The sequence below is a fragment of the Natator depressus genome, chromosome 1, assembly GCF_965152275.1.
Source record: "Natator depressus isolate rNatDep1 chromosome 1, rNatDep2.hap1, whole genome shotgun sequence".
NCBI lineage: Eukaryota > Metazoa > Chordata > Testudines > Cheloniidae > Natator > Natator depressus.
In genome coordinates this window covers 239,866,035-239,893,722 of record NC_134234.1, presented here as the reverse complement: position 1 = coordinate 239,893,722, position 27,688 = coordinate 239,866,035, and the positions used below count along the sequence as shown (strand labels likewise).

Genomic DNA, 27,688 nt, shown 5'->3' with positions numbered 1-27,688 from the left:
CACAAAATGGACTCCAATCTATTAAAATAAAAACCACACACAACTTGATAACTGCCCAGCAATCAGCTCCCACTCAGGTAAGAGCTCAAGTGATTAGTATCTCGCACCGTAAAGATAAAACAATTTGGGCCCCGATGGACTAGTTGCACATTACAGAACCAGGGGCTCTCTGTCAAAACAGCTCTGCTGCTGTCCCCGAGACATTCAAACCTATGGAATGTTAGCAGAATCACCCAGCTGATCTGAATTATTGTGGCTATATACACAGAGTGAGAGGTGGCCTCTCTTACAGACAGAACGTAAACTATGCAGAACTTTAAAGATCACAGTCAACCACTTGAAATTATATCTAGAAATGAATTGGAAACCAGGGAAGCTATTAGAAAGCAGGCCATGTATGCTTGCTCTGGCTGACATGGGTAAGTAAGACAGCATTCTGTACTCTCTGAAGCATCTAAGAAATTTGCAAGGGCATACCCTTTTGTAGAGCATATTGCAGGAATCTGTTGGAGAAATCATTGCACTGTAGAACTAGGGTCTGCATCAGAGGGAAATGGGATGCAACTACCTCGCCCAGTGCAGATGGAAAAGAGGCATTTCTGGCCACCAATTCTGCCTGGAAATTCAGGATCACTTGGATATAAAGGAATGAAACCATAAACAAAGCTAATATTACAGTCTAACACAAACAACTTCATATTCTCCATTATACATGCTTCATACTGCTGACACTACACAAAAGGCTTCAGTACCATTCCCATTCTCATAATACAATGTAATACAGTACCCCTGGCTTGCAGATTTCTTTGTAAAAGGATGGACATGCCCCTTTATAACAGGAGTAGATACCACACCCACTATCCTCTCCTAATCCTTCTCCCTGCCTACCAGCAGCAGGTTTCTTTTTTCCTTGACAAAAAGTTTTGCGTCTTCAGCACCAAGTGGCAATAGGAGCTTCGATAAGAGAAAGCTAACAAAGAGACTGCACCATCCAGCTCTGATTTCAAAAATAAGGGGGGTGTCAGTCTGTGTATCCACCACATGCTGAAGGCATTTCAGCCCAAACCATCTTAATCCAGTGTCCTGACATGGAAGTTCAAGAGGAGAGGTGATAGGTGGGGCCTTTCAGGCAGCTGTTTAATTTGTCTAATTTCCACTTACACACCTGCCCTCACTCATACTACACCCCTGCTCATGCACTACATTCTGCCAATGCCTTTGGCCACACCAAGCCATTCCTTTCCTTTTACTCACATGTCTGTGTCATGTTCAGTAGAACTGAAGTCAGACAACCCATGGAATGTTATTGAGGAGACACCCAGGAAACAAGGAATGTGGGGAGTTAGATTGGAAACAACTCAGCCATGTGGACAGAGCAGTCTACAAGCTTAATAAAGTTCCATTTGTTCAAATTAACCTCCATGCAGCTTCACTCTTTGCAAATGCAACCATCTGCACAATTGTTTCCTGCTGCCCAGTATTCCTGGAATCGCCTCCCTGTTTCACAACAAGCCACCTTGCATGCCTCCTTCAAATCCCTCCTAAAAGCTCACATTTTTGTAACACCCAGTATTTTCAGAAAGAAAATTGTGGAGCTACACGATAACTGCCAAACTTCAAAAATGCATATTAAAATAGCCTGTTACATCAATTCCCTTTGTCTAATTTAGGGATCAATGAGCATCCTTCATTCCCATTGAAGCTATTAAGAATGCAGGGTGTTCATCACCTTGCATGACTGTGCCCTGAATTCGTAAACTCTTGGGGGCAGAAGACTTGTCTTCTTTCACATAGGGTGCTTTGGAGATAAATACAGCTGTGGTGCTGTAGTAAATAACACATCAGTATAATTAATAACTACCTTCTGGGTGCTCTGTGTAGGAGGAAAGACCAGAACCATTATTAAAGAGTATTACTGTCTGCTACTGTGAGCTACAAGGGAGTCAACAAAACGTCAGTGTAAATAGTATCCAAGCCTGCTCATGCAGCCAAAAGGACTGATATCAACACCTGACCTTGTTGATCGCTCAGAGATGCTGGGCAGCTATCAATCCTATCTCAGACTGAAAGGGGCCAAGAAAATCAGAGGACTCCAAATGATACTGAAGTTGTTTCATCACAACTTTCTTGATAGCCTTCCCCAAAAAAGGGAAGTCAGAACAATGTTTGCCAACTCTTCCCACATCAGGAGATGGGCTGTTGAGCTGGTCGTCAAACAACTGTTTACCTGAGGCAAATCCCCTACCTATCCCATGGGAGTGGGAATTGGCAAACTCCACCACTAAGGGATCAGGAAAAAACCAGCAGTTCAGGATCACTCCAAGATTCAGCAAGGTGGCCTGTACACTCCTAATATGTCCAATTTAACCCTGCCCTAGGACTCACAAATAAGTTGGACAGACACTAATCCATTTATGGAGTACAAAACCTTCTACTTCTAAAGTCTCATGGATATAACACTTTATTTTCACTCCTGTCTCAGCTCATGCTGAACTGAGTGTCTGTCTGGAGAAGCCTGAACTGAGAGAGCCCCAGTCACGCAGCCAAGTGTCTGAATTACAAGCAGTGTCAGAGACTCAAGTATGGTGATAGTCTGATTACCCACCTACCTTGAAGTAAACTGCATGAACTGAAAAGCAGGGTCCCTGTCAGGTGTTTCCCTGAACCTTGGAAATGAAATTTCAGATGAGTTTAGCAGGATTGTTTACAAATGTCAGCCTCCTAGCCTACATCTGGAATGTTTATTACTGCCTAGTCTTCTCCTGCCTTTCACAACAGGGACTGAAGAACCCAAGCCTATGTACTTCAGAGCCAATAAAAGCAAGGTGTTTAGGGTGACCAGGCAGCAAATGTGAAAAATTGGGACGGGGGTGGAACGTAATAGGAGCCTATATAAGAAAAAGACCCAAAAATCAGGACTGTCTCTATAAAAGCAGGACATCTGGTCACCCTAAAGGTGTCAGAATCAGGAGGTAAATCCGGTCTTGTTTGTATCAAGTGTCAATGAAGCCTGCTCTGCTGAGCAGAACTTGGTTTTGAGAAGGCTCAAGAATGAAGCAAAAAATCGGTCCAGTTGAGGCCCTGAGTACTATATTCAAACCATGAATGGGTTTGGCTGAAGACACTGAGGCACATAGGTACATTTTCTGAAATAGTCCAGACCACCAACTTTTAAACTGAGAGAAGCTTTAAAGCAGCAATTCAGTTTAAGAACCTGGAAGATGAAGGAATAATCTCCCCTTTTCTTTTAGTTAGCCTCTACATTACTAAATGAGAGACTGGAATATGATTTTGCTGGGATTATAAAGTGATCATTAATCCTCAAATGCAGATCACTAACCTGATGCTCAAGCTCAGTTTGTTCTCTTTGTTAGTAGAGGATAGGCGTTCACTAAATTAGATTTGCCAAAGGTTACCATCAGATGGAGCTGGCTAGTAAAGTTCTCAGTCCCTTGTCACAAAGGTATTACAAAGAATATGCCCGTGTAACAGGTTATCCGTTGGTACAAGCAGAAAGTTTGAGGAACTAGGCTTGGGACAGGCCCATCTTTTATCTAAATAACTAATTATGGAAGAAATAAAGACCTGCACTTGTGTCACTTGGAAGTGGTATTAAGTGGACTACGAGTTTACAGGTTCAGAGTAAAGGGAATAAGTTGTTCCTTTTTTGAGACACTATAATTTAGGACACAATTGATGCTGAAGGAATTCACCCTCTTAAATTTGTAAATTGTTTGGGACAGGTACTGTCTTTGTTCTGTGTTCGTTCAGCGCCTACCCCAACAGGGACCTGGCTCGCGACTTGGGGCTCCTAAGAGCTGTGGTAATACAAATAATTATAATAAAGTTAGCATCAATATTGTGCTGACCAATGTGACTGAGCTGAGCGGTTTTTGCAAACCACCACGGGAAAATTTATTTTGTGTGTATCTAACTGGTAAGGATTTGGGCAGATGTTTTATACAGCATGAAGAAAATAATCATGGGACAGTGTTCCCTCTCTCAGAAATGCTGTGGGTCATTCACTGAATATGCTGTTGATCAGGACCCAATCCTGCAAGTGAGATGCTGAGTGCTTTCTGTGGCATTACAAATGACAAAAGCCATTTGGTGCAGATAAGCAGGCTTAGCCACTTGCACAGCTGTCAATACCTTTGGGCACATACTGTACCTGAAATCTTTGCTTGGGAGGTCTCCCCAGTTGAAGTAGAAGCTGTGATTGCTCACAGTGCCTGAAGACAGAGAGAAGCCCAGTGAATATGAATCACACAGATGGATAAGATCTAAAAGGATTTATACCCAAATAAAGAGGCATTAGGTATAATGTATGGAGTAATGAGATTCCATGAACACGTGTATGGTAGAAAATATATCTTGATAACTGAGCATAAAATCTTCCTTATGATTCTAAGACAGGAAGCTGCAGAAACTTCTCTAGTGAATGACACAGACAGTGGTGACGGTCTGTTCTTTCTCCTGCTCTAATAGTTGAATTTAGCTTCTCACTAAAGCAGTTATTTGCTAATTCACTTCCAGACTGGCTACGTCTACACGACCATGTATATCGGTATAACTTATGTCGCTCAGGGTTGCGAATAAGCCACATGACTGCCCCATGAGTCACCTCTGGGCTGAGGAGCAGCAGCAGAGCCAGGAGCACCAGGGCAGCAGCGACCGAGCACCTCAGGGAGCATCTCATGGCAGCTGGGTTCAGCAGGCAGGGGCCAGCTCCAGTGGGCATTGCTGACCAGCGCTGGGCTCCTTTGTGGGAGAGGCAAGAGCACATTGGAGTGCAGCTTGGAGCTGTGCCATCCACCCTGCCTGGGGCGTGCCTGGCCGTGCAGAGGCAGCCAGGCTCGGGAAGCAGGGCAGGGAGGACTGCTGGGCAGCCAGCCAGCACCCCAGCTCCCACAGCATGTAGAGCCAGGAGCCTGAGTGGGCCGGGCAGCTTCCAGTCCACCAGCTCCTGGCAGGAGGTGATGGTTTTCAAACTGTGAGGCCTGTGCTACAAGAAAGGCAGAAATCTGGGGGGGAGAGGAAACATATTTGCGCCTTGGGCAGCTGCCCCACTCGCCCTGCCTCTGGTAACAGCCCTGACTGTTACTCCAAATGCCAAGAGAAAAAAAAGTTCAGTCATCCACATAAAAGCAATTAAACCATAAACAAAGTGAATAGTTTGACATCTGCCCAGCTCTGATCTTCATTCTCTCTGTTATTCATGTCTCAGACTGATTACCATGCCGTAGGCTTCAGCGTTATTACCATAATGCAATACAGAGAAATATCTCACATTGTGCAACTTCTTTTATGCAGACTCTGGATGGGGATTTCAAAAGTGGCTAAGTGATTTAGGGGCACAAGTCACAAGGCTCTGGCACTTTCTCATCAGCTCTTGCTGTGTGAAATATGGTGAGACTGTGTTAAGAGACAGAAATAAGGACAGTGGTGAATGAGTAGAGAAAGCAAGAGGTAAGACGCCAAATTCAGAGGGTAGTCTAAAGGCTTAAGCCACACTCCAGGATATTCAGTGTGCTATTGCAATGTCCACATGGGACATTACTGTGTGGCAAGCTGGTTCACTGTAGCTTCACATTCTGGCTTGTAGTAAAGTGCTATGTAGACAAGCCGTGTGGTGTAATTTGTGCCCAGTGGCCTGAAAGAAGGTGTAACTGTACACTATCTTAGACTGCCTTAGACTCCCATGTGTATTTGGCCCAAGGTGACTAAGGTAGGATGGAGCAAGTCCTTGGAAGGTTTTTAAAAACAGAGGGACATTTTGAATTGTATCTTGAAAGGGACAAGAAGCCAGTGGAGGTGTGTGAAGGATGACCCTGTTTCTTTGTTCTTGTGAAAAGGCAAGTAGCATAGGCTAGAGCTGCTTTCTAGTAGATATAGTCCTAAACTGAAAAGTTTGGGTCTGGATTCAAAGTCTGGGAGTACTTAGAGGTAGGGTTTCAGTTTGGGCCTCTCTCTCTCCTTTCATACGGATATCTTTCAAAAACAGGTCACTGAATTCATCCCAGAAAACATATGTAAATCAGTGCATGCAGGCAACTGCAAGCGCAGTATACAAAAATGCACATTCAAAACTAGGTAGTTGTACATGCAAGCGCCGAATGCCTCTCTAGTACATGCAATTTAATCTTTTGCTTGTGTGGTTACCTGATTACACACACGCACACACATTTTTGCATGTAACCACTTAGGCATCTGGGTTATTAAAAAAATAAAATACTGGCCTATTAAGTTTACCCAAGTCCGCTGCAAAGAATGCTTACAAGGCCTCCACACAAATACTAACATGGGGACCCTATCTCCTCTGACATCAGGTGTACATAAAAGCCTACTCGACTCTACTCTGCCTTTCAACATCAGTGAATCTGTGGCATCTACCAAATTATCAACAGTCTCTATTCCCCTTTCTTCCAGAGCTTGTCATTAATTATTGTTTGTAAAAGCCCTTTTGGTCCTTAAATGAAAGGCACTACCTATGTGTAGAAAGTATTATTGTTATTGTTAGTTCAGTGCTTGTTGTTTGAACCTGATGTCCTGCCAAAAGGAACACCCTCTGAATCTTTCAACAACTATTCCTGGGTATCCTCTATAAATTTACTGTTTTCTCATGTGTCCTCCGATTGAGCTCTCAAATTAGATCAATGTCAGCCCCCTTCCTTTTGTAGTTCAGGTGTCACATTTAGAGTTTAGCCTGTTTTTTCCCACTATCTTGCTTCTAGGGTTTTTAAAAAAATAAATACTTGTGCCAAGTGGACTTAAAATGCTAACACTGATGTAAGTGAGTGGAAAATTCTAATTTGGTAGCATTTTACATCCAATTTTGCACAAGTGTATAAGGGCAAACTGGTAGAGAAACAGGCCTATGATTTTACAGTGCACTCTAAATGCTGTGAAGAGGTTGAATACTAACGAACTGACCTGGGGAGGCTGATAGGTGTGCGATGGAAGCTGTGGCACAATACACCCGGATACCAGTGAGATCCCCGTGTCGTCTCAGAGAGGACTTTGTTTTGCAGAGGTCACTTTTGTGGATATTACTTTCAGGGATCTTTTGGGCCATGCTGCCTGAGCGAGTATAGCCAATGAAAACTTAGTGCAAGGTGGGGGAAAGTCTGAGTTAAGGGAGCAAGTGCCTCTAAGCTGAGATGTCAAAGGGAATGCCTATCACCTAGAACATTATCATTACGTAATATGCAATTCCTGGAAGTCTAGAAAGCACTTAAATTTTAGTCACCAAGACAAGACAAGGAAGCAAACGGAAACACCCAGAAACTGGTATGCATTTGTTAATATATCTGATATCCATCCTCTATTGAGTCTGTACAGGGGGAACAGTTGGAGGGGAGCGTGCCAATGCTGATGCAAAACAAATGCCTCTGATCTCTGATGAATTTCAGAATCGGAACTCAAATTTTGCAGCAAAAGCTAGTTATTAGAATGGGTTGAACGAAACTTTGGATCCAAACAACTTCTCCCATTTTTTGGGAGTAGGTGGGTGGGAAGGGAAGTGATAGGAAGTCTGAATCTGGAGCAGACATTTTGCCTCAGGGCTATCTCGAGATCCTCAAAGAAGTCAGGACTCCTGTGCTCCTGTTGCTCAGTAGTACATCTAGTTAGATACACAAGTCCAGGCACAAAGGCAGGGTAGGCAAAGGTGGCAGTAATTCCACCACAGTGTGCTGTTTGCAGTAATTCTCTTTGTCTCAGGGTCTTTACTTCTCACAGTGTTGTATGTCCTATAAGCTTTACTTCCCATAAATTGCACAGTGTCTCATGAAGCTGCTTTGTGCTACCCTTCTCTTCCCCCCTCCCTGTCCCGCCCCCACCAGTCAGTCTCCCAAGCTAAAAATGCATGCAATTAGGCATCCTTCCATCATGTTGTCTATGGGCATTCCTAAACGTAGGAAACTTCTGCAGATATAATACTCCATCAGAGAAGGGGGTGCGGGAAGAAGTTCCCTTTCCTCATTAAATTAGAATATTATTTCCAATAATCCATCTTCCTAAATCTACATTCCTCCATACATGCTGGACACCCCTGCTTGGGAAGATATCTGTTTAGTAGAATTTTCACCCTTGTTGTCCTCTGTCCTTGAATTGGGCACCAAATAGTAATGTATGTGTTGATCCTTCTGAAGAAGTCAAGCATATTCTGAAAAAAATTATTCTAAATAATTCCTTCCAAAACCTATTTGAGGCTCTTAACTCTGCCAACCCTGTGTATTTAGCTGTTGTTAAAAGGTTTGCCCCATTCTTCTTCCTATACATCTCCCTATTTACAGTTTTTCAAACTTAGCATGTACCAACCTTCCTAATATCTTCACCCCTGAGAAACAGCAGCTCACATTCACCTAACATAGCCCTCTCTCTGTTCCCAGGCTACGGTATATTAGTGCTGACTAAAAGTGTAAGAGGTACCTCAGGTGAAAATCAGAACAGAGGCTGCTCAGTAACTAATCTAATAGTCCCAGAGCTTTTGGTCCAGAGAGACTATCGACAGAAGTCAGAAAGGTATATTCTCCCTCCTTAATGTATTCAGAGGAGAATAGGCCCCGTGGTATATACATTATACTCCTGAGGGAATTCTGCACCAAAAAATACAAATGATGTGCACAATATTTCAAAATTCTGCAAATTTTATTTGTCATTAAATAAATGTGGCTCCAGCATGGCAGTGGGGAGCACAGGCCACTGGCTGCATTGAGGTGGGAGATCACCCTGAAGCCCCCACCTACCCCAGTACAGAGACTCGGCAGTGAGGCTGCACAGTGCAAGGGTTGGGCCTGCCCCAGAAACACCCTGGGGCCCTACCCCTTTGCGCCAGGTGCACCAGGTGTGGGTGGGCAGGCTCAGCCCAGCAGGATCCAAGTGGGCTGAGTGCGGGGGGATCTAGGTGTAGGGTCAGAGGTTTCTGTGTGGGGCAATTTGAGTGCGAGCGGCTCAGTGGGAGATCTGGATGTGCAGAGCACATTGCGGGGTTCTGGGTGCAGGGCCAATGGGACTCTGCAGAGGATCCAGATGAAGGTGGTTGGGGCTCATGAGAGGGGGCTGGGTGTGGGGATATGGGGCTCGGTGGGGAGTCTGTGGGGGTCCAGGTGCTGGGGGGAGTAGGGCTTGATGGAGTGGGGATCCAGGTGCAGCTGGTTGGGGATCAGTGGGGTGCTGGAGTCAGGGTGTAGGGGGCTCATTGTAGGGATCCAGGTGTAGGGGGGTAGGGCTTGTCAGGGTGAGGGTTCGATGGGCCTGCTTAACAGGGGAGCCCCAGCTGCTGCCGAGGGGACACAGCATGCTGGGTTCCCACTTCCCCCTGCTATTCCCCTATCCCCTTCCCTATTCCACCCCCTTCCTTCCCCACTGCCTCTTCCCCTCACGACCCCTTACCCAGCCCCACCATGGGCACTCACTGTTGCACAGAATAGAAACCGGGAAGGCTCCCAGCACACAGAAGGGGAGCTCGACTGGCCCTAGGACCCAGCAGGTGGCAGAGCTGAGACACAAACAACCTCCTTCAGCTGGGCAGCTCTGTGCTTGCGGGTGGGGGGCGGGGGGGCTGGGGGCATGTAACCCTCTGTGCCTCGCCTCTGTTTGGAGTGGAGAAATCACCCCCCAAAACTGTGCCCATAGTCGCCCTCCGTGGCTTCCCTGCCATTTTCTGTAGGGAAACACAGGAAATCGCAGGCGGGGGTGTTGTGTTTCTTGAGTGCACGCAGTCCTGCAGAATCCCTCCAGGAGTAACACAAATCTTCCCAGAAGAAAGCTGTGATCAGTAAATCCCAGATTCCTTTGTCTTTGTATTTTCCCTGTCCTAAGAAGGGCTTCCCTCCCGCAGCCTCCCTCCCCTTCCTCAAGTAGTATCAGTGAATCTGCTTTAGAAGGTGGACAGGTAATAAGAAGCTTTGTCTGGTTATCCCAGCAGAGTGTGTGCAGGGAACAGAGTCTGAAAACAGCTGAAGTGGTACACGGTGTACTGTGCTTCTCTAGCAGACTTACACTTTGGACATGTATAGTGCCTTTCATTTGAAGATCACAAAGCTCTTTATAAGTACATGCACACACACTTAGGGTATGTCTACCCTGGAATCAGAGGTGTGGTTTGCAGTTCATGTAGACATACCTGAGCTAGCTTTAATCTAGTTAGCACTTCTGAAAATAGCTGCAAAGATGCAGCAGCACAGGCTGCCCAGAATCCTGGGTACCTACTGGTGCCGTTAGCCCATGCCAATGTCTATGTGCCACTCCATCTTTCCTGGTATTGGTATGCGTGCTAGCTATTAAAGCTATCTTTAGGCATGTCTACCCAATCTGTCCTCTGATTGTAATGTAGACGTACCCAAACATGCACACAGTAAACTGAGGCACAAAAAAATTAAGTGACATCATCAATGGCAGAGTATGGAGCAGAACCTAGGGCTCATTGCTCCCACCTTATGTTTTAACTCCAAGATAATAGTCCAAAACCATTTTTACCAGTCTGAGTTTAGCATGTGCATTTTCCTTTTTAGTATGGCATTTAATATATTAAACAAAAGCAGAAGCCACTTTAGGGTGCAGGTACAATGATGTTGGGCACATTACGAATAGATAGACTGGATACTGCTTACTCTTAGCCCAGTGAGAAACAAATTCTCCTCAGACAGGGAGAAAATAGAGGGGGTGAACAAGACAAGAAGGTGAATTACGCTCAGATAACAGTAAAGAGGGGTAGATTTCTCTCATATATGCCCGAGTGGTGATGCATCTCTTCTCTGCTTTTTGCCATTGGTTGTCATGGGAGTATTAGTCTGCTAGACAAACACAGCCGAGTGGCTGAGTCAGCTTCTCCCACAGGAGATACAATGTTGCAGTGTATACATTGTGGGAATGAGCCAACAGGAAATGATTTAAAATAACATGTTAAAATCAGCATTGCCCCACCCAAGCTGTAAACACCTGAACTCACCAACACATTGGTCCCACTCCCAGAGTTCTGAGACTGTTCCCCCACTCCTAGTCCCCAGCGAATCACTGTTTTGCCACTCAACTGGCTGGGAGAGTGAATCCTATAATGCAGACTGAGCTCAGTAGCTCTGAAGTGCCCTTGGAGGTTCATTGCCAGAGATAGCTCAGCGGGCTGGTAATGGGTTGCAGAGCCATTGAACTCTACATCACCAACTGAAAACGGATTCAAGTGAAAAGAAAAGGAGTACTTGTGGCACCTTAGAGTCTCTAAGGTCCCACAAGTACTCCTTTTCTTTTTGCGGATACAGACTAACACGGCTGCGACTCTGAAACCTGTCATGATTCAAGTTGGTTGTCACCAAGAGCTGTTGCTATCTGTTCTTCAGTGGCCTTTGTGAAATGAGCCCAGCACCTAGTAGTTATTAGGAGCTCCGTGTAAAGATGCAGACACAGAACACTTCTGTAACAGTGTCCACAGCACAGTTGGTGCTAACTGTCCCCTTTGTTGCAGCAGACTCAGACTAAATTAACCTCCCACTCTTGATAGAGTCGCTCCAGCTCAGGCTAGTGGCAGATTGGCAGGGTATCATGGGGAAGTCTGTGCTGTCCCTGTTCTGTGGATAGAGAATTTCAGTCTCCAGGTCTGCCCAGTCCTCATCCCATGTCCCTGTTTTGTCATTTGTTGCCCCCTATATTTAGTAATTTCCTCATCCTGTGGCCCCTGCCTCCTCCGAGGGAGGTGGGCCTTTGGTTCTTGTAGGCTCACACCCGCCTTTCCCAGAAGACAGACTGATTGCACCCTAGCCCTGTTTTTTCATTCTTTGTCCCTGTATTCAGTTAAGTTCTTAGGCCCTGCCCTCATTTGTGCAGGGGTTTTCCGTTGTTCTGGGGGGCTTTGCCCACCATTCCCAGGATTTAAATAGGCTGGCAGTTTTCACAAGTACTCAATCTACTTCAGAGGCACCAACTTCCCCAATTCCCAGGGGGGTGCTCATCCCCCACTCCACTCCAGGCTCCACTCCACCACAAGCCCCCACCATGCCTCTTGCCACCCTGCCCCGTTCTGCCCCCTCCCCTGCCTATTCTTGCTCCCGCTCCTCCCCTCCCCCCAGCGCCTCCTGAACACTGCTGAACAGCTGATCGGTTCTCGGTGGGTGGGAGGCGCTGGGAGGGAGGGGGAAGTGCTGATTGGCAGGGCATGCCAGTGGGCGGGAAGCACTTGGGGGGAAGGGGAGGAGCTAATCAGTGGGGCTACCAGTGCATGCTGAGCACCCACTCTGTTTTTCCTGTGGGTGCTCCAGCCCCGGAGCACCCATGGAGTTGGCGCTCATGATCCCCTTCACAATGTTTCTTAAAGGTTACGTTGCTCAGCCAGCTGAACAGCAAACACCAGAGGGAGAACGACAGTTTGTGAGAGCTCCAAATTCCTTAGAAATATATGTGGAGCCACCATGTCAAAGCAAGAGCCTTTTGATAAAGCTCACCAGTGAGACTGAAATTGTGTATGTTCCTCAAGCAACTTTTTCACGATTACATGCCAGAAATGGGGACTGTCTAAGGAATCAGCCCAGCACCAGCTCCCAAGAATCTAGCACATGAAGATCAAGACAGAGGTCAATGCTAGTCTGATCCACAGAAAAAAAAAAGTGGTGGTGTATTCTGTTTACTTGTAATACATTAGTCAGTCACTAATTATTACAAGTAAACAGAGTTCCAGAAAGGGTGTGGTTCCTGATCAAGAAACCAGAAAGATCTGGAGTTCATGTGTGGAAATCCCTTTCTTTGTGCCTGTATTTCTAGCTTTTTCTTTATTAAATGCCTCCTGTTTAAGAAGGGCCATAGATTCCATGTAGAGTGACCAGACAGCAAATGTGAAAAATTGGGACGGGGGTGGGGGGTAATAAGATGCTCAGGGTTTAGCTGATCGCTATATTTGGAGTCGGGAAGGAATTTTCCCCCAGGGCAGATTGGCAGAGGCCCTGGGGTTTTTTTGCCTTCCTCTGCAGTGTGGGGCACGGGTCACTTGCTCGAGGATTCTCTGCATGAAGTCTTTAAACCATGATTTGAGGACTTCAGTAGCTCAGACATAAGTTAGGGGTTTGGTACAGGACTTGGGGGTGAGATTCCGTGGCCTGCGTTGTGAAGGAGGTCAGACTAGATGATCATAATGGCCCGTCTGACCTTAAAGTCTATGAGTCTATGAGGAGCCTATATTAGAAAAAGACCCAAAAATCGGGACTGTCCCTATAAAATCGGGACATCTGGTCATCCTAATTCCATGTATCACAAGTGGCACTTTATTGTGACCTGTTTTATCACAGCACCTACAAGCCCCGGTCACAGACCAGGACCCCATTGTGCTAAGTTCTGTACAAACAGAACAGACAGTTCCTGCCCCAGAGGGCTTACAGTCTAATGTATATGGCAAGAGACCACAGATGGGAGAGTACAAGGAAACAATTAGGCAATATCATCTAACCAAGTGTAACCAGGCTGCCTAAGCAGTACCCTCCTGTGGCCCATCACGGGGCAGCTCACCCAGCTGCAGGTCCCCAATAGTTAAGTATCGCTCCTCGCAGGCCCATTGCTATGGTGCTTTAGCCCTCTGTCTATGGCACACTTGAGTCTTATCTCTTACCTAAACTTAGGGCTGTCCCTAGCTATTTTGGTGCCCTACGCACACACACACACCCCCCGCGGGGGGGAGGGAGGGCTATGTGGGGCCCCAGGCCTCCACGGAGAGAAGCACGGGAGGGGTGGGGGGGCTTCCCCTAGGCCTCTGCTGGGGGACTGTGTGGGGCCCAGCCCCATGCCTCAGGGTGGGGGCTGGCCCCAAGCCTCCGTTGGGAATGGGGACTGGCCACTTCCTGCAGGAAGTGGAGTGACCCGGCCCCAGCCTGCTCTGCTCCCTTGGCTCCCAGGCTTGGGGGAGAGGGGAAGCACCCCGCAGCACTCGCCGGCTGCACGGCTGGGAGCTAGGGGAACAGAGCAGGCTGGGGCCGGGTCACTCTACTTACCGATGAGTGCAGGGAGCCCGATCACTTCTGGAGTCCTCAGGGGAATGGGGGTGGGGCTGGGGTGGAGCGGGGCAGAGCGGGGGCCTGGGGAAGAGCCAGAGCAGGGGCTGGAGCAGGGCTTCCTGGTACCCTATGCAGCTGCGTGCTTTGCGTATGGGTAAGGACGGCCCTGCCTAAACTCATCAATTTTAAGGCCAGAAGGGACCAGCCTGATCATCTAGTCTGACCTCCTGTACATGGCAGGCCACAGAACCTCACCCACCCATGCTTGCAATGGGCCCATAATCTCCGGCTGAGTGACTGAAGTTCTCAGATCTTGATTTAAAGACCTCTTCTCGGGTATTAGAGTCCAACATGAAAGGAAAACCAGTGAATTCCAAATCAGGCTAGTCTCGGGATTAGTGGGCAGGACCTCATCCTTCTACACAGAGCTTGTCTCAGTTAGTCCTTTTCTTATCAGTCTTCCTGAGCCTAGTTGTCCCATCCAGTGGGAGGCTTGTCCAGGTAGCAAAGTGTCTCAGGATCTTGGCTGGAACCAGGCTTCCTTCATCAAGGACAAAGCAGAGCTGTGCACTCCTCCCTGTTCAGCCCTGAGCTGAGCTAGGTCTTCTCCTTTTAACTCCCCTCTTCATGCCTGACGTGTATTGCAGATGTAGCAGAGTTGGGCCAACAGACTCTCCTTAATCCTCTGGTGGCCAGAGTGAGCCTAGCTGCCTCATTAACCCCCTTGTTGCTGTATGGGGCCTCTCTGCCCCATCACAGCAAAAGAGACACGGGATGGGGGAAGGGGTAAAACACACAAGCAGGGTGAACAATGGGATGGTGGCAAATGTCATGTTAGTGCCACAATTATTAATTTTTTTTTGGCTGTGTCAGCTACATAGAAAGGGAAGGGAAGGACAGTGAGAGAGACAGGGAAGGGGAGGAACAGGCAAGAGGGGCCGGTCACGTGGAATGAAGCTGAGGTGAAGAGACTGTGAGGGAGAGGGAGGGGGGAGACGGAGGAGGGTTGAAGCAAACAGCCAAATCAGCACAGGGCCTTGACCCACCGTCCGAAGGGAGCCAGATGGTAAAATGATCAACAGTGAAATAAACGTGGTCAATTAAATAATCATCATTATGTTGTATCATCATTATGCCTTTTTAAATAGCTATCATTTCATCTGTCTGCAGACTTGGGAAGACGGGAGGGCACCGGTTATTCTTTGGAAGGTTTCCTTCCTTCCCAACTTGAGGCCTGATTCTCAGTTACACGAAGGCTTTGGAATTGCTCCCTGCAGAAACATGGTTAAGCATGAATCTGGCCACAAAAAAGGTGCAATACACACCTCTGTGCCTTCCCAATTTACCTAGGCTATGTCTACACTACAGCTTGTGTCAGCATAACTTATGTCGCTCAGGGGTGTGAATAAACCGTCCCCCTGAGTGACATAAGTTACACTGACATAAGCACCAGTGTGGACAGCACTATGTCAGCAAGAGATCTTCTCCCGCTAACATAGCTACTGCCTCTCATGGAGGTGGTTTTATTATGCCGACCAGACGTGTTGCAGTGGTGCAGCTGCCGTGCTTTATCTGTAGAGAAGCCCTAAGTTTGCTTCCTAGCTGACTGGTAAAGCTACAGGTAGCAGAAGAGTGATATGTTCAGCCTCTCATTGAGATCTTCAATTAATATTTCACTTTAAGATTTGTGAGGTGCCCAGATACCATGGTGACGGATAAAAAAAACAGGACCACCAAGTACTAATCAATCCGAGCCATGTGCCAATGCTCAAACCAGATTGCCTAGTTGGTACTACTGCTTTATTTAAGAAAATCTATCACACTATAAGTTGTTTAAAACTCATGCCGAGGTGAGAGGAGACCTGTCTTCCATTTCTGATTCTGCCACTGACTTTCTATGTGACCTTGGGCAAGTCATTTATCCATCTGGGCCTCAGTTTATCCATCAATAAAATAGGTATAAAAAGACTTCCTACTTCATAAGGGAATTGTGAGGCTGAATTCATTGATGTTTGCAAAGAGCTTTGAGATCTTGGAATAGAAAGTGCTATGGAAGAGTAAAGCATCACTGTGCTATTGCCTGTGAATAGGCATCCTTTCAATACAAAGACACAGTATACTGAGGGCACTTTCGCTTTCATTTCTATTGAAGAAAAACTAGTCCTTTCATAGGAATAAAGTTTGTGGTGAGTTTGGGCTCTTTAAAAAAAATGCTGTATTTGCAGTATCTGTGTGCAAAGTAAAAAACCTGAAAATATCTTTAAATGGCGAAACCAAAAGCCAACAACTCTTTTTCATGCTGTGATCACTCAAAAACAGCTGATGGGATTTCACAAAACTTTCCAGAATCAGTTTACCTTTGAGCTGAGAATATGCATAAGAAATTTCAGCCCAAAGGGTTATTTTGGGGGAAACTTTATAAGTGCATGAATATAAGAGCTTAGGATAGAAATGCTTTTACAACCATAATTATAACATCACACAACTTCATTGTGTAATATGACAGGGAATTATGACTTGCCCAGTGTAAAAGCTGCAATGAATTATAACTGTAGCCATTAACACGCAAATCTCTTGCAGCGTCCATGAGTGTATCCTTCTCCCAGGCAAAAAGAAACTAGTGTCAGATTTCTGTAGCTGTAGTTCAGACACTCCTTATTACATAGTCCCAGCCTGGAGAGTATCCAAAATGATAGAGCTGGTGAGTGCTATGAGGTACAGATGATTCAGGAACATCCCATCCTTCCAGAGATGTTTTTATACACATTTGACTCACAAGCCATATTTTCAGATGTGGACCCAATGGAATGCCACTAAAAACACCCCTGTACCCTTTGCTCCAGCACAAATCCTGCACTTGTGGACATATCTCCATCTGTACATGATGGTATACACACAGGCAGATTTTTGCAGGCACTTTGTATAATAATAGTTAGCCCTTTGGTAGTGCTTTTTAGCTAAGGATCTCAACATGCTTTACAAATATGAACTCTCAGGCTCCTCACTTCCCTGTGAGGCGGGTAAGTGGTGTTATCACCATACAGACAGGAAAGCAAACCCTGACCAGTTTAAGCAGACAAGTTTGAAAATGTTGGCTTCAAGCTATGTCCCTACATCCATAATCAAGCACCCAAACAAGTGGCCTGATTTTTTAGAGTTTCTGAGCACCCTTGGCTTTCGCTGAAGACCATGAGAGCTGCAGATTTGGTGTTCAGCTCCCTCTACTTCCTGAAAATCAGGTCCTTTATTTAGGTCCCTAAATAGCAATCTTGGGGCCTTGCTGTGGGGCTAAATTTGAAAATTCTAGTCCAGATTGTTTGCTGAAATTAACACAATGGGTCTGATTTTTTCTACTTTTTTTCTTCTTCTTTTTTCTGCCTTTCTGCCATCATTAACACCTGCGCAAAGTGGGGATAAAATGCTACAGGATCAGAATGATAGCTCATGTCATCCACTTTGAACAGGTATGCATTTATGTCATGGAGAATGAGAGCCAGCACCTCGCTTGAAGTGGCAGGTGTAGAAACCACAACTTCTGAGAGACATCACCAATCTTCTGAGAGATTGTCTTACATCCCCTAGATCTAGTGGCTACTGCAGCAGATTTAGCCACTCTTTCAGAAGCCATGAAAATTGGATGGGCCCAGCTCCAGCAGGGAAGGAATCAAGATGCACAAAAGCTGGTACTGAGGGAAGGGACTTAGAGACTTGCTGTCCATCTAAATATGTATTTCTAGAGCATCCATCAGCATACTGTCTAGGCACCTGAGATCCGACTAAGGGTAGAGGACAAGAGCTAACACAGAGACTCGCACCAAAAATGAGACTGATTCTCAGTTGCACTAAGGTGACTTTACACCATTCTAACAGTGTAAAGAGGTATTAAAGTGGATGTAAATGACACCTACTAGAAAAGGGGTCTTGGTGTAATTGAGAATGAGGCCTAGTAAAAGGCTTATGCACTCTCGGGGGCAGTTCGGGCATAAGAGTTTGGCTCACAGAAGAAGGACATGAAGAAAGATGAAGATAGTTAAATTCTTGCTTAAATTGTTGGGATGACAGGGTAGGTGGTGATAATTATATATTATTTGTATTGTCATAGCACATAGATCCCTAGTTGGGAAGATGAATGGGTACAGCCTCTCAATTCTTAGGAGCTGGGAGAATGTTCTCATTGGGGAAGGACATGGAAACCAATGTGAACTGTGATTCATAATCTGTTTTGGTTTTTAAGTTACAAAGGACACATTTACTCGCAAAAAGCATCAACTCTGGGGAAGATTTGTTTTATTTTATTCTGAGATCACAATTCATCATCTTAGCTGGACGATCAGGAAATCAGCATAGCCTTGCTTAGGCTTATGATTATACGCTGAACAAAACCCATTCTTCACTCATACCAACTGGCACTGAATAATGAGGAGCCCAGCGGGGTTGCACCATAGGTCTCTGTATACGGAGCATGTGGCAGGGGCTGCACTGCGGGCTAGCAGGAGCATGGAGGAGCTCTTAAGGGATACACTCAGGATGGAGGAGAGCTGCTTTTCCATCTGGAAAAAAACAGAGAAGACTACACTCCATGCTGGTGCTGAGGGTGAGACCCCCTAAAGGGGTCTTTACCACAGGATGGCCCTTAGTTCAGAGGCATGCAACTGTCCCTCTGATGTTAAGCAGAAATTAAGGGCTCATTCGCTGTTTGGCATTTGGACTATCAGCCTTGTAATGTTCCTTCCTGTGAGCAGGTGGGGGAGTTCACAGGCCATGTGTTCTCCTCTGCCCCTTTTGAGGGAAGGGAGCTCCCAAGTGGCTTTGGACTGCCTCCCACTTACCGTGTGCTGAGGCGGAGTCTCTAAAACTAAACAATAAAATACCAGAGGTCACTGACCTACAAAAGCTGCCAGACAAACCAGGATGGGCTGGAGGGAAGAGCACGGGGAAAAGGGATGTTTTTGTCCCCATGCGTATTTACTCCTCCTGTCAGCTGACCTTGTTTTTCTAAGCTGCCCCTCGTTCATGGTCTTGGTGCAGCTGTGCAGATGTGCTGCCTCTTTCTGCATGAAAATGGTGCCACTCAATTCAAAGGCCCTCGACATCCCCATTCCTCTCCGCAAGAACCACATGAGTTTGTCTTGCCTCTTCACCCACAGAGTGTCTCATCTCTCTTTCCATGAGTCTGCTGTTTTTGTGGTTCCCCCAAGCTTTTCATCCCCTTCCACTACCTCCTCCCCCACTCTTGTGAGTTTTAACGACAAAGAAAAACACTTATACTTTATTCTTAAAACGCTTTCATTCCCCAAACTCTCTGTGTCTCACCCTGCATGCCTCCAAACATTTCAGGGCCCCCCTCTCCACAGGAAGCACTGCTGACAAAGAATCATGTGCTTCCATCTCATTCAACCTATTGGCTGATTTTAGTATCAACACCCTATGCCACTACATCCACAAGCACTGCTTTTGCTCACCCGGGGGAATGTTGCAGCATTGGATTTGAGTTGTTGCTGGAATCCCCCTGACACAAGGCATTGTGATGACTCAGCTGCACCATTGTCCTCTTTAGGGGTGAGCAAATTACTCCAGATTATTGTACAATAAACTCCCAGAACCTTTGCCTGTTTCTAGTTCCAGACTTGAACTAACTGTTTTTTGGTGGTTCTGAAATGTTCAGAAAAGGTTTTGTTCACTTCAGGATTCTGGCTGGGAAAGGAGGACTTGTGAGGCAGTGAAAAAGCCTGTTCTCAAAGTATTTCTATGGAAGCAGTTGATAGTATTTTTATATAATGAGCTCTGGCTGAGTGCTCAGAGCTGTACAAACATAGTAAGAGCAGGATTGGGCTCATGGTCTGATACTGCAGAACAGGGACAGACTAAACTTCTGCTCTAGTTTGTCATCTTGTGTCCCATATTGGTTAGAGCTGACAAGGGATCTCGCACCAGTTGTTGTGCAAAGGGTTCACAAAAACTCTTTGATGCATTTCGTATATGTTTGTACAGTGCCTTGTATGATGAGGCCCTGACCTGGCTGAAGTCTCTAGGCAGTACTGCAATATAAATATTTAATAACCATAAAGAAGGGTGTTCTAAGAAGGCATCCACAATCTGCTGAGAAAGCCTGTTGAAGCATGAATTTCAGATTTAAGGGATTAAATTTATCCCTGAGGTAACGCCATTGATATCAGTAGAGTTACCCTAAGGCTGGATTTGGCACCTGAAGGCACTCTGAGAGACAGGTTACCTTTTAGAAACCTGCATAGATACAATGTTTGGATCTACATTCAAACCCTGTGAGGCTTGCTCATCACTACCCCTTTCCATTGCGTAGAGAGGGACACTGCTTATGCAACAGCTACACCTGCTCAGTCCTCCACTCAGGCAGGCCAAGGGTCAGAATTCATTACCAGAATGGCTTAAGTTTAAGAATCTTCAGGATCTGTTTCCTCTCACTTGAGTAATTGATAGCATGGCAAGTGACTTTTACAGGCACTGGAGGGAAAGTTCACTGTACCATTTGTGTTGAGTCATTGACTTTTTCCTCCTCTAATACTTGTGTCAGTAGTAGCAGGAATTATGCTAATCTTACCCACGAGTGAGGCCATGGATTATTCAAGATGTTGCTTGACAGCACAGAGTAAACATAACATCTTATATTCATGTACAGTAGCACTCTCATCACAAAGTACTTTATAAACTAATCTTCAGACTTGACACAGGATTCACTCAATCTACCTCTAGGGTTAAGTGGAGTGGCTGTTTAACAGCGCACAGTAGCCTTATACAACAGTTAAGAACTGGAAGTCAAGAGTCTGCACTTTCTGCTGCAAACAGAGGCAGTTTAGGTAGGAGAACACAACTACCCCCGTTGCACTTTGGCCAGAACAGCAGGGCCAGATCCTCAAGTCATGTAAATTAGCAAAACTCCATTGCTTTGAGTAGGGGCTATGCTGATTTACACCAGCTGAGGATCTGGCCCAGTATATCTTTCAAAGAATGCTATGGATTCTATGATGCCCACAAATGATCAGAAGTCCCACCTACTGTATCATTAAACACCACTTCCTCCTGCAGTTAGGTATCCTTGAGGATCTCCCATCAAATTATAATGCCAGAACATCTCCGCTTAGCATGTGGGAGGTGACAAAACAAGAAGAGAATGTTGCTGCATTGATACCTGTCAAAAGATTAATTGGGATAATGCAGCACTGTCAATTTCCATATAATGTCAGGACACGGAGGGCCAGATTCTCTGCTGCACAGCAATCCACTCAGTGAGGGAGCCCATGTGCACAGTGTATAAGAGGTGAAATACATCTAACAGGAGAGCATCTGGTTAGAAGGAGGGAGAACATGGTTTGATGGGGTCTCTGAATGTGGCATTTGGGGGAAGATCAGGTATCCAGTGATTGCATGAAGAGGGATTTCACATCTCTGTGAAATTTCACCTGTGATTTCACATCTCTTGTTTCAGGGAGAATTACAGACAGTCAGCAGGATTAATTCACTATTTAGTGTGTTCTGCATATAATTGGAGAATACCCATTAATATCCTCCACTCCCATATATATTTTCACATTTGTAACCCTATTGTGGTCCTGTGCTTCTGAATGAGTAGCATGGATAAGACTCCTCAATATCATTCATTAAAGTGTTGATACCTTTCTTTCACCAAACCTCCCTGAGGTGGAGCACCTGGGACCAAATTAATGCCAGTTGAAGGCCTCTGATTTTAAGTGGAGTTACACCATGGATGAATCTGGCCCCTAATCTCTGTGTGTGTATGCATACTTCATACTGCACAATGCTCTCAGCTTCTACATCTCCTTTACCACTGATCCAATTTCTTCAAGACACCTCCCCCCCCGAAAATACTGTGCTTGAAAAATTGCCATTGTGCCCCTCCCATTCTAAGTAAAGTTGTCCACACCCAGGGAGAGAAATAGAGGGGGAGCAGGAGGAATTTGTAGGAGTGAGGAGAAATATCACAACATGATTCGAGAACAAAGAACAAATTAGTACTGCTGTAAAAAAATCCCATTCTGCACAGTGATGTGCTCGCACCACGTCTCCAAGCCGTCTAGCATTAGTGTGACAGGCAGCCTGAAGAATAGCCTCTATAGTGCTGTGCAGAATCACAGTCCCCATGACTTGGGGAACAGACATAAGACCTTTCCCTTTCTCCAGTCTGATATCAGATTTCACATCTCTTGTTTTGCTGACTACATTAGAAGAGCTTTGTTTTCACAGTGAATTTTCTCCCTAACTCTCTACACTCCTCCCATCCCACCCTAGACTTTTTGTTATATACAGTCTGTTCTTATTCCTAAATTTCACAGTTTGAGTTAATGATATTTAATAGTTAGAGGCTGGGGGCACGGGAGATCTCTTGGACTCTATTCCTATCTCTGTCATTGAATCGCTACCTCACAGTTTGATAAGTCACTTATGTGACTGAGTTTCTCCATCTGAAAAATAGGGATAATCCTTCCCTACCTTCCAAGGATATTATGAGGCTTACTTACTGTTTGTAAAGTACTTGGAATCTTCACATGAAAGGATCTGTATGAATGCAGAGTATCATTATTAAAATACAGTTTTATAAATTCTTCCCAGTGCCCAAATGACATAATTGAAGCCCTCTGGGACGGGAACAGTGCTTGGACTATAAAATCACATTATCATATTTTTTGGAAATTGCTGAATGAGGGTAAAAGTTTCTGCAGCACTAGAAAGCACAAATTGGCTATTCCTGCAGAAGCAGCAGACAACTATGTACCCAGACAGAGAACTTGTAACCACAATGCTGCCTGAGGGCAAAACTTAAAGCCACAAAAACAAGAATAAACAGAAGTCTCATCCAGTTGTGAACAAACCCACTACATTCCGTCATCAGGCAGTATGAAAGTGAGATGTGGGAGAGAGAATTTATGATTTATGTGGGACTTTCCATTCGTTTTGTGAATGTTTTAGAAAAGTCCCAGCTGTCAGGTTGATAGCCACTCATTAAAGTCATGCAAATTCTATTCATCTGCCTGTCTAAAATCTGTTTAATCTAGATTTAGTCAATCTATCATTTGGGAGTAAATTATGTAATGTATTTAACTCTTTTTTTTCTGGTTACAAATTGTTTATAAATCCATCCTGATTTCTGGAAATGTACTTGATATTCAAAAGTATTCACTGAACAGTTTATGCAAGCAAATTTCATCCTATGGGGTGGTCTCACACTGCTCACTTCATCTGTTCATTCTTTGTTATTTATACTGTCTGATGAATCACTTAGTTTGCAAGGTATCATTTTTGCCCCATGCACTGGATGACTGGAACTTTTTAAGAAGAACAGCAATCTAAAAAACTGACAGAAGTGAACAGAGGACACTCATCTTCAAATATCATTGTTCACATAGGAATATGAACAACATTCATTCTGTGAGCATCCCTTTGAACCCAAACCCATTCACACAGATATATATGAACAGCAAATAATAAGGTGGCAACTATGATCTCATTGAATGGCCAATCGGAATTGGAGCATATGTTCACTGATATTATCTTGTGGTATTCAACTAACTCTAATCTAATTCATTTTACCAATCTCTTAATTTCTAATGCACCCGTCACTATGGTATCAAACACCAACTCTGAGGCAGGATGGGCTGTCTGGTGGCGGGTTTTGTTTTGTTTATGTCAATATCCCAAATGCTGTTTCAGCTCCCAGTTATCTCAGCTTGGAATTTGCCATAACAGATCAGAAAACTGGTCCACCTAGTCTGACTTCCTGTCAACAGCCAATATCAGATACTTTATAGAGAAAAATGAAGCTGCCATTGCGGGCAAAATCTGAAAGCCATAAATAGAGATGTTTGGGGTGAAAAATACGGATACACCTTCAAATTCGGGTTATAGTTTTATCTGTTTACTCAGGTTTTTGCTGAATGGGAGTGTATCAAGCTTGATATAGAGCATTTTTCATGTTGACAATGTCTCGTTTTAGGATCTGTGTGCAGTTTGAAATTTTGTATGTGTGCCGAGAAGTGGGAGTTGAAAAATAAACACAATAGAAGTGCTCTGGACTTGGAGAGTTTTGGGGCAGGAGAGAGTAAGGAAATGCTAGCTACTTTGCTTATTAGGAAAGCAGCTCTGGCTCCTATACTGGGACAGTTGGCAGGTATCCTTTTTAATGCACCTGATCAATTCTACAGTGTTGTTTGGAGGCAGAAGGGTTAATCTTCCTGATGCTCATACACCATTAGCTGAAGTAGGGGATTTGAAAGTGCCTCATGTAGCTTGCATAACTCCAAATGTTGTTATTGGTCATACAATTATCCTGTCCCCTATTTAGTGCCAGCTACAATATTTAACTCTCTGACCTGCTCCAGGACACAGTGAATTCCACAGGCTGACTACCTGCTGAGAGAAGAAGTATTTATTTTTTTTCTGTTAACTTCATCTAGTGAGCTCTTGTTCTTGTGTTATGGGACAGGCTAAAAAAAGAGGAGACTGATCAGTTCTCACTAGAGCCTTCATAATCTTAAATACCTCCTCTATTGCAGGCTAAAGCATCGTAAGTTTTGCATTCTTTTCTCAAATGGAAAGCCTCTAAATGTGATGCAGTATAAAAATTCTAGTTGGCAGTGAGCAGCCATTTGGGCACAGAATGCCTACAAAATAAAACCAAATGAAAGCAATAGAAATATACGTTAGAATTCTTGTCTGTTACTGTAATAGCATAGAGTAGTTCTTTCAGATAAAGATTTATGCAGCAGCTGTGGGATTGCCCCAGAATGTGCAGTGCTTATACCTGCAGGGGCCTCCAGGGCTGTAGCTGTTGGACTTCAGAGTGGGCACCTGCACTCCATTAGCCAGAACAAAGAACCAAGGGGTACTGTCAAAAGTGCCTTTAATTAAAGAGCGTATTCACTATCTTTCCCTCACTCCTCTTTTTTCTCTCTTTCATCTCCTGCTTTCTTTGCTCTGCCTTAAGGACCCCTCTACTTTCTCACTTACATGATCCATAATGCTCTCTTTCCTTTGCCAGTATCATCCAGGAGGTTTCCTGGTGACGAGTATGCAGGAACCTATGAATATTTGTGTAAGTTTTGTAAAGTCTGGTTTAGCAAAATCCCCATGAGGTGCCATTAGGAGAATCTCAAGAAAACATTCTGTCTTGTGGGATCTTGCAGAGAAGCGGATGATATCCTGCACTTGCCTGGTTCAGAAACAAACGTTAATTTTAGTTTTGAAATTCAAACCACCTCTCCCTTCTCAGTTGCTCACATACTATCTCCCTTGACTGAAGCTACCCTTAACAGCCCTTCAGTCACACTAGAGATGGGCCCAAGCCACAAGGTCCAAATCTGAATGCAGAGCCAAACTTTTCTGAATCTCAGGAGTATTTGGATCCAGGGGGTTGTTTTGTCCTGTTACAGAGGCTGGGTTCATGCACAAAACTGAGATACAAATCTGAATTTTTCCCAAGTGTGGTATATTCATATGCAGGGGTTTTGGTTTGTCTTTAGTTTATATATCTTGACCTGTTTCCCATTACAATTGTTCCTGGTTTGCATACCTCTGCCTTCACCCTTTCTACCTTGTTTTGGGAAAGATCAGCCCTCTCTCTTTCGTGGTCAAACAGAGGCATCCGTAGCAGTATCCAGCTTCACCAGTTGTCAAAGCTACCTTTGAATACTGATCTGTTTTTTCCTGTTGTGTCTGAGGACATCCATTCCAGCTCTTTAAGATCTTGCACTGCATCTCATTCCTCTGCTGAAGTGACCTTGTGAATCTGCCTGCATCAGGCCCCTTCCCCAGTCAGTCACTCTCTTTGTTCTGCCATTCCATGTTAACAAATTTTGGGATTGTGGGAATGAGTCCTCTTTATTACTGCTTTGATGATTTCCATAACAATAGGCCCAATTCTTTGCATTATAGTCTCTAGCGATTTTGACTTAGATCTGAACTTCCCTAAGGTTTTGCTATGTTCAGTTCTAAGATTTGGCTTAGGCCACTATAAAGATGGAGGCCAACTGCAAAGTTTGGATACTGGTTCAGACTTCCCAAATCTGGGAGTTGAGTCTAGGGCTATGCTTGGAGTAGTTCTAGAGAAGGGGCCAGCTGCCAGGTGCAGATCTGAATCTGAACTTTCCCAAGTTTGGCAAATGTTTCTGATCAGGGGGTTTGATTTCAATCTCTAATAACTTCTTTCTAAACCCTTGGAGAGTTGCCCTTTCCTAAAAGACACACTGAGTCCAAAGAAACACCCTCCTTAAAAAACAAACACCTGCAAAGGAAATACATAGGACTGAAGGAGTTTTACCAATAGGTTTTGTTTCTCTATCAACTCCACATAGGAAAGCCTGGCTCATGCTTTCTCTCAGCATTTGCTGTATGTATTCTTTTCCTCCTCTCTAGACTGGGAGCACTTTCTGCCAAACACAGAAGGGCTTTGTGAGGAGGGGAACAGCTCAAACTTTTACAGCTAGTAAAGTTTGCACTGCCTCCCTCTCAGACCTGGACGCTACCGCCTCTGGTGTTTCACTCTTTCCACAAAAATAGTTCATTCTAGTAAGATCCTGCAGCTCTTCTTTCATCCTGTCTCCTTCACAATAAGGAGCTAATGAGCCCTTTCATTAGCAGAGTGTCGAGAAGAACCTGCAATCAGCTTCTCTCCAAAGGGAGCTGAAAATGTCAGCAAAGAGGTTTCAAAACAGTACCAAAACAGAGGAGTAAATGACAGGATTTGATATTGCCTCCCTCTACCCTCCCACTTCCCTCTTGGTAATTCCCCAAGATGGACTCACTTGAAGGTTGATGATTTCCCCTTCTGATGCCATCCTTTTGCCCTTAGGTCTCTTCGCAGCCCTCTGCAGACTGCACAGTAGCTTGGGACTCTGCAGTCCCAGGGATTCTATAATGATTCCTCTGGGTAGGAGAGCACAGCTGCTGAAACAGACCTGCTATTCATTGGCCTGATGTGAGACGCCCGTCTTGGCACAAACGTGCGGGGGAAGAAGGGGATGGCATACAAATTCTTTGTCTTCAAAATGCTGAGTGGTCCATGGAATAAACATCCCTCTTAGATTTGCTATGACAGTTGTGTTCACTATGTATCTCCACTAACTCCCTTGGTCCAGCTGAGCCCTGTGAGATCACTCAGGCTGGAATTCTCTGATGCAGCCAGCGTACCATGAGGGTCATGGCACAGACTGTACAGAGCATTTAGCAACAATCCTGAACCCTCTCTGTAGCCACAGAGCCCCTCTGTTCATATCAGGGCTATCATATGAAGATGGTTTGAAAACTAGTGGCTGAGAAGGTTGGGGCCAGAAAGTCATGTTCCTTCACTGCTGAACAGCATTACAGCAAAGCTCTAGAGAAGGCGGAGATGGAATTTCCATTCTAAACCCATTCTCAGTTACTTCCCACTTTCTCAACCAAGAAAAACATCATTTAGGTCTGGAATTTCTATTCCCGGTATCAGCCCCAAACGAGGTTCTCTTGATTGGTAAGTGAGAAGTGACCAAACGTTGATTTAGAATGGAAATGTACACAGCCAAAATCAAGTCACAGAGCATGAACACAATACAGGTGGGATCCTCAGCCAGTGAAAATCAGCATAGCCCCATTGACTTCAGAGGAACTATGAAATTTTACATCAACCAAGGTTCAGGTGGAGAGGTTTTGTCCTTTGAAGGACAACTTCACTGATCAGTTACAATGGCACA

The 27,688-nt window shown here is 45.0% G+C and overlaps 1 protein-coding gene across 3 annotated transcripts in view; it reads right to left on the bottom strand.

The window, feature by feature from the left end:
• The window catches only part of NINJ2 (ninjurin 2), a 70,823-nt gene extending 43,939 nt beyond the window's left edge, over positions 1-26,884 (bottom strand). For all 3 annotated transcript variants that reach the window (XR_012638929.1, XR_012638930.1, XM_074949493.1), the window contains exon 1: positions 26,765-26,884. Coding sequence is in view for 1 of the 3 variants with exons in the window: in XM_074949493.1 (XP_074805594.1) it covers positions 26,765-26,797 (33 nt within the window). In the remaining 2 variants the exon portion in view is untranslated. The remainder of the gene's footprint in view (positions 1-26,764) is intronic.
• Between the last annotated feature and the right edge of the window lie 804 nt (positions 26,885-27,688).